The sequence below is a fragment of the Haemorhous mexicanus genome, chromosome 4 (assembly GCF_027477595.1).
Source record: "Haemorhous mexicanus isolate bHaeMex1 chromosome 4, bHaeMex1.pri, whole genome shotgun sequence".
In the NCBI taxonomy this organism is placed as follows: domain Eukaryota; kingdom Metazoa; phylum Chordata; class Aves; order Passeriformes; family Fringillidae; genus Haemorhous; species Haemorhous mexicanus.
This window is the reverse complement of record NC_082344.1, coordinates 31,908,477-31,915,672: the sequence shown is the minus strand read 5'-3', so window position 1 is coordinate 31,915,672 and position 7,196 is coordinate 31,908,477. Positions and strand designations below refer to the sequence as shown.

At 41.0% G+C, this 7,196-nt stretch overlaps 1 protein-coding gene across 1 annotated transcript in view; it reads right to left on the bottom strand.

The window, feature by feature from the left end:
• Positions 1–237: 237 nt before the first annotated feature.
• The window catches only part of CENPC (centromere protein C), a 28,131-nt gene continuing 21,172 nt past the window's right edge, over positions 238–7,196 (bottom strand). Inside the window, exon 19 of the mRNA XM_059844325.1 lies at positions 238–476. Coding sequence (XP_059700308.1) covers positions 434–476 — 43 coding nt within the window. The 3' untranslated portion in view covers positions 238–433. The remainder of the gene's footprint in view (positions 477–7,196) is intronic.

The following is a 7,196-nucleotide window of genomic DNA, read 5'->3' as shown; positions in this document are numbered from 1 at the left end:
CCAACCCTAACGATTCTATGACTCTATCCTTTGAATTCAAACTCCCTTTGAATGTTTCAACAATTCCAAAGAAACAGTGAAACATTTCAGTTCATGACTTGAAGCCACTCAAGATAACTCACATATTTATTCACAAATATTTACAAATGAAACTCATGCAATTATCTGCATTTTCAAAACCACATGGAATGCTAGAAAACTGATTCTAAAATTATTTCAAATCAAAGAAATCAAAACTGATTTGCATTACTTAATATTTATTGATACAAAAGAAAAGATAATTCAAAACAAACTATGTATTTACCATTTACACTGAAGAAAGATCTTTAAGATCAATGAAACAACATGCCCCTAAAACTGGGGTGTGCGATGAAAATGTTCAATGTTCTTTAGAACTCCTCTGCATCAGATGATCTTCAATTTGCAGGTGAAGTTATGGGGAAGAGGTGTCCAACAACACATTTCTTGCTTTTGCTCTAAATTATAAAAAAACCCAGCAATTAGTTCAAATTACCACAGTTAAAAATAGGCCTACCTGTGCCATAATATTGGGGAGTTACAAGACAGTAAAGTGGAACAACTACAAATTGTCCTCATAGCAGCAAGGACATCATAACATTCACCTACTCCAGTGGCAAATCAATAAAAACATTAGTATCATTTCAATTATGCTCAAAAGAGCACATTAGCCTAATTTAATTTCACTAATAGTGGTCTCTGACAAATGTGTTCATCTGTGCAAAACCTGGAGCTGTCAAAGCCACACCTGGTTGTGGCACTGACACTTGCTCTCCGGGTATTTTCCTAAGCTATTTCAAATAAAAAATATAACTTGTGAAGGACCAAGAGGCCTCAGTAGTTAATGTGCATGTGAGTTTCTTGTTATTTTTATAAAGATCTTGTGTGTATTTGAATTCCCTTTAACGTGGGTTTACACAAATGGTTCACAATCTCTGGTCCGCAGTTCCAAAGGTCACAAAAAGCTGCTGACAGTAGGGAAAATAACCAGGAACTAAAATGCTTGCTGAGAGAATAATAACTGATGTAATTCCCCACATAAGTGACAGCTGAGTACTGCTACTCCACACAGTTATATGGCAAAAGCAGACACTTGATAGCCTGGACTATGCAAGATGCTGATTTTTCAACTGGTTTAAAGCCCACGAACAGAATAAAGACTGCTGTTAAGACCTGCAGGTGAAAATAATAAGCCACTATCTAAATACAGTAAAATGTTTTGGGGTGTATGTGCAGAACAGTGTTAGCTAATTTGCCCAAACTGAACAGTGGGCTTCTCATCAAACCCATGTGTCTGCCCTAGAGGCAGTCCTCAGAGCCAAGACCAGAAAGGCGAGGTTAAAGCTGACCCTTGTGACTCTACATAATGTGCACGTTTTGTCCTTTAGTGTGGAGAAAGGGATGGCAGTGGTTCGCTGTTCGGCAGTGGCTGGGGCTCAGGCACACCCACACTCTGGTGGCAATACTGGTGTGACCTGGAAAAGTGCTCTCCACTTGAGGGGTACAGAAATAAGGGTCTTCCCAACAAAAGCATGAACTAAACTTATAGAAGAGCAGCTTCTATAGCACAGCTTGCAACTTCACAGGATGTCTGAGGTCAGAAGGGACCTCTGGAAGTCATTTGATCCAACACTTCTGCTCAATCACGACCACCAAGAGCTGGCTGCCCTGGATTCAGATAAGCTCTCTCCCCTCACACAAGCTTGTGTTTCCTGATCTCTTCTGTACCTCTTGACCTCTCTGCAGTAACCACAGCAAGAAAAATGAGGATGCCAAGTATGTACTCTGATGTGCTTTGCAAATACACACTCCCACCTATGGCACTGAGAATGGCAAAACAGAGAGGATGGGATCTGAACTTTGTGGACAGAACTGTTCCACATGGAAGGGTATGTCACATGTGCATGGCCAGGTCTCAGCCCTATCTCCAAGAGAAATGTATGAAGCTGATCTTGAGGGCCACCCAACACAGCTCTTTTAGTCTAGGCTCCTTAGACACTGCAGAAACTTTCTCCTGGAATTTTCCAGAAAAGTCAAGCAGCAAGAGGGTGTGAGAGGGCACATGAGAGATCCACATCCACACACGCAGCAATGGGCACACCTCTGTGCCAAAACCAGCTGGCGCCAGGCGGCATTCCACTGGCAAGAGGAATGAAGATGTAAGAGCAGGTGAATGCCTGGCCTAGCCTGCCAGTACAAAATCAGGGTATGGCGTGGTGCCTAAGTGATGGCAGACACACATCAAGACTGTGCCAAGGCAAAGGAAGTCACCAGCACGCTGAATTAGCGCTGTAAGAAGAGCAAAAAGCACAGTATTACAGCGCTCCAGGGTAAGTCTGGCCATGGGAAATGGTGCTAGGATGGATTCTTCCAGCACTGCAGAGCCAGCCTCAGCAGATGGACGAGGATCAAGGGCAACCAAGTGGGCCTGAAGCAGTCTCAGTTCTGCTTCTGCAGCCAGGACAACGGCAGATGATGACAATAACAAACACCTTGCCAGTGACATCCTAAGCCAACCTTCTTGGGATTAAATCTACAAGACAGTCCTTCAAAGAACAGAGGCCAAAGAAAGCTTTGCATCACTTCTCTGAGGGTGAAAACTGGAAGCTATGCCAGGCCCTATACAAAACTTGCAGGAGAGGTAGCAAAGGAACCTTCAGGCACAAGAACACCTCTGAAATAATTCAAACACCTGGAACTGAGTTAAAAAAATTATTCAATCCTTGCAAGTGGCAAAAAGACAGCAAAGAAATCTTTGGTAAGGAAAATGCATCCAAATAGGGCAGGAAATTAGTTTAGGCAGCAAGACAAAAAATGAAGGAGCAGATTGAAACTTAATGGAACAGCTGAGCTGAAACAGCAGCAGGTGAATGCCTCATCCTGCAGCCTGTTCCAAGAGAAGGAAGAAAAAAAAGAGACAAAAGTGAACTTTGGGCAGATACTTCAAGAAGACAACTGCCAACTTGCATATAAAGACACAGTACATCACAGTGGCATAGTGTTCACGTGGAATTTCATGAAAAAAAGGAAATTATTATCAACATTTCAGTAAATACTTGAGGAGACCTCTCCACTGTAATTTCTGTAATAATTCAAATTCCAGATATGAGGGGGGAAAAAAGGGAACACTTGTGGAAATCTATAGTCCATGCTAAGTCAAATAAATTAAGAGAGGTTTTGTACTTCATTAGCAGCACAGTTCAATGGAAATGAGCAAGGAGGGATGAAGGAAATCTGGGGCTTGCACCTCATCTAAAAGCCTCAGCATCTCATCAGAGATTAGTTTTGCTAACTTAAAAAGTTCTTCAGAAGAAAATTTAAAATATTTTCAGTTAAAAAAATACTAGTGTTGTAGGTTCCTCCTCTTTTTTTTTCCAGCAAAACCCACAAATGTATCATGCAGCATGAATGCAGGACTGTGGGTTGACCCTGGCTGGATGCCAGCTGCCCTCCAAAGCTGCTCTATCACTCTCATCACTCAGCTGGACAGGCGAGAGGAAATACAAGGAAAGGCTCCTGGGTTGAGATGAGGACAGGGAGAGATCACTCACCCATTACCATCACAGGCTGCAGGGAAATCTCAGCTCCAGTGCCTGGATCTCATCCTGGCTCCTTCTGCACTGACCTGGGTGTGGGCAGGGATGTTTCTCTCACATATCCTCACTCCTCTCTTCTCTGGCAATAATTACTTCTGCACAGTAATATTTTTTCACTCTTAAATGTTACCAGGGAGTAGTTACCACCAGCTCTGGTTGGCTCAGCCTTGGCCAGTGGCAGGTTGGCACTGGAGCAGTCAGGCATTGGCTCTGTCAGACACAGGGAAGCTGCTACTGGCTTCCCACAGAAGCCATCCTAGTAACCACCCACCCCCCCCACCCCCCCCCCACTATCAAAACCTGGCCATACAAACCCAATATGAGGTCATAAGCAGCAGAAGCCATTTCATGACAAAGTAATGATTCTGTGAGCTTCAGTGGGGTGAGCAACTGAACAAATGAAGCTATTCTAAATTCTGATAGTTCACTCAGTGTAATTTGTCTGAAAGGTTAAACAGGATGCTAACATGGACTTGGTATGCCACAAAATGAAGAGGGAAATAAAGCAAACATTTAGTTTGTCTTTAAAACACAGTGAAGCTTTTTCACTATCTAAAATACTGTTCAAGTCTGGGAGCTGAGTTCTAATTTATAGCTGTAGCAACCTCTCTGCTTTACCTGTGAATTACCTTAAAAGTGCATAGTAGAGCTTAGCTGCTCATCAGGCAAATGTCTGCTTCTACTAAGAAAATCAGCTATAATAAAAGGCAGACAGCATTTTCTAGATGCAAAAAGGCCTCTGCAATTATCACTTAATTGTCCTTCATGGGCCAGTACTGGGAGTCTCATACTTTCCCCTTAAGGTTGCTCCCTTCTTCAGCACTTTTCTTAACTGTCTACTTAATTAGTCTTCCTTCCTGGGCTTAATTGTGAATTTGTTTTGATTAATTAGCCTCAGAGCTCACTTGGCACTAACTGAAATATAGGAGAAGTGCTCAGTTTCTTCAGTGAATAGGCTACTGCATCCTAGGGGAGCCCCCTCTTTGTCAGCAATAAAATTTCAAGTCCAGATAGTGTTTGAAAAAAACTTTTTTGTAATTAACTTTCAATTCTTGTAATTACCCCCACTGTACTACAACACAAAAGTGTTGCTAACATAAAGGGTAAAATTCATTAAATTCAGGCCTCTTCTTAGGTGGATTATAGATCATGCTCATTAGCTGAACCCTGTAGTTTTAGATAAGATGACATAATGCTCTTAAATGCAGGTGATCAGATCACTACTAGAATCCCAAACCAGGAGTGTGGGTTACCAGCAGAGACAGCTGTGTCCTTGTGGCACCAACACCAGAAAACCTTTCCCATATCAATCTTTTCAAAGTTATTGAGCTTCACTGAGAATGCTTTGCATAACCTAGACCAGTCAGTCTGTAAGACCTTTGAGCACTAACACAGAGCTCTTCATTACATTCACACCTCTCACATCACTCCTTTCCCCTCCCTCTCTGCAGCACAGGGACTCCAGAAGACACCCTCACAGCATTACCATGCATCTGCCATCTTGATCAATTCTCATTTCAGATACTGTTATTGAAAACACATGAAAAGGCATCTTTAAACATCATCAGAGTGAAAAAATTTAATAAGCCAAATGAAATAATGTGTGTTAACAGATATTACACAATTTATAAACTTCCTAAATATTTGTTAAGAGTACTGTAATTCTTCAGTTTTCAAATTTAAAAGTCCTTACCTATCAAGCTGCAAAGAGAAATAAAATATCTTATTCTAGATATTAATATTTACTTCTGTGAACACATTTAGACTTGCATCTCAACAGTCAAGCTGACAAAGTAAACATTTTGTTTCTTGCAGCTCCTTGTTTCAATCACTGTTGCTCTTCTGCTCCAAACAGGACTGCAGAAGGAGTGCAAAGTACCTGAGGTTTTACAACCCTTTGTGTTGTACCTCTACTTGGGCACAGCAGCTCAAATGAAGCAGATCAGAACAGGAGCTTTATGAGTGGACTTAAAAACACAGAGCAGCTCTGCAGACAAAGCTTTTAACATATTTGTTTCCTAATAATCTACAGCCCACTTTTCTGACTGACAATCAACCATGTTTTCATCTTAGAACTGGACCATAGGACTCACACTGGTTGTCAAATCCTAACTGAAGCCCATCCATGCAACCCAAAAAGTTTGAGACATCTTCTGACTATATTTGTGAACATCTGTGAAGTGACAGGATTCTGCCAAGGAAATGTGCCAGCTTGGAAGAACTAAGGTATTCAGTTACAACAGCTGTCAATACCATTAAAGAGGCATGGCCCATGCTCTTCAGTTAGATGTATCACCTGCAATCAATCACCACTTAAAGTAAATCCTGTATTACAAAAGACATCATGCAGAGTCTATACAGCAGTAGAAATACAAGAAATATTCCTTCATGCTGAAATGCCTTTTCAACTGTTATGAAATGAGGAAATAGCTCTTTAGGTTTATTGCATTCCCCAAATGTTAATTTAAAATCATCTGCAGATAACCAATTTAGCTGTGCACTTGCAAAATAGAAGAAGCTGTACATGTGCCTCAACAGTTTGTTTTATTGGTCCTGTTTATTTTGTCTGTAATTACTCAGCTCACAATCTTCTATTTTAGATTTACAGAGCTGTACAAATATGGATGTGCATACACATCTGACTGTTCTGCAATCACTCTTCTGCTAATTTAAGCTTCAAAAAGCTTTGTTTAAAAAACAGGAACAGCTTTCCAACAAAATAAAACTACAAAAAGACAGATTTGCAAAAGAACCTACTAACCTGCAATTTTTTTGAAGGGAGCAACAGCCTTCATAGCTGTGGCTTTTTATTGTGGCATGACTTCTCAGTTAAGCCTCTTAAAAGAAGCCCCTGGATGTTACCATACTACCTGCTATAGAATACACGAACCTATTAACATAATGCTGAAATATGTGACTTGGCTTTTGTTTCCAGCTCTCTCAATTACTGCTGAGAGAAAGCAATGAATTAAAATACTGAAAAACAGGGATACCCACTAGGATATCAGTATGTATCCTCCAGGAACAGTAAGTGTATCTCACATTTTGTCTCCTTCAAGACAAAAATCCCAACTTCACAATAGGGAACATTGGTTAACCAACTTCAGCCTAGCTCCACAAATACCTGGCTAAACCACAGTAGCCAGAGGAAGTGAGATTACTCAGCAGAGCAGAAAACTGGCAAAAAGTGTTCTTCCTGCAAATGTGTGATTCTAACTTGTAACATTTCAGAAAAGACTTATTTATTTACAATATCTTATTTGGCCTGCTGTACACAAAAATGTAGGAAGCAGGAACCAAAGCAAGACCAGGCAGAGGTGAAACATCAGCTGCTGCTTCTGACTAGCAACTGATTATTGATTGACACTGCAGAACTCAGCAGCCACAGGAGTTCTGGCACTCAGAAGATTCTCCTGCACCTCCTCACACTATATTTAGGCTAATGACACAGCAGCAAATTTCTAACAAGTGCCAAGTTAAAGAAAAAAATTTGAAATGCAATCCAGACCAACAGTGAACAACCCAGGTCCTGCTGTGTACTAATGTTTTAAAGAACAATTTTGTGCAAGTGGCTGCAACAAG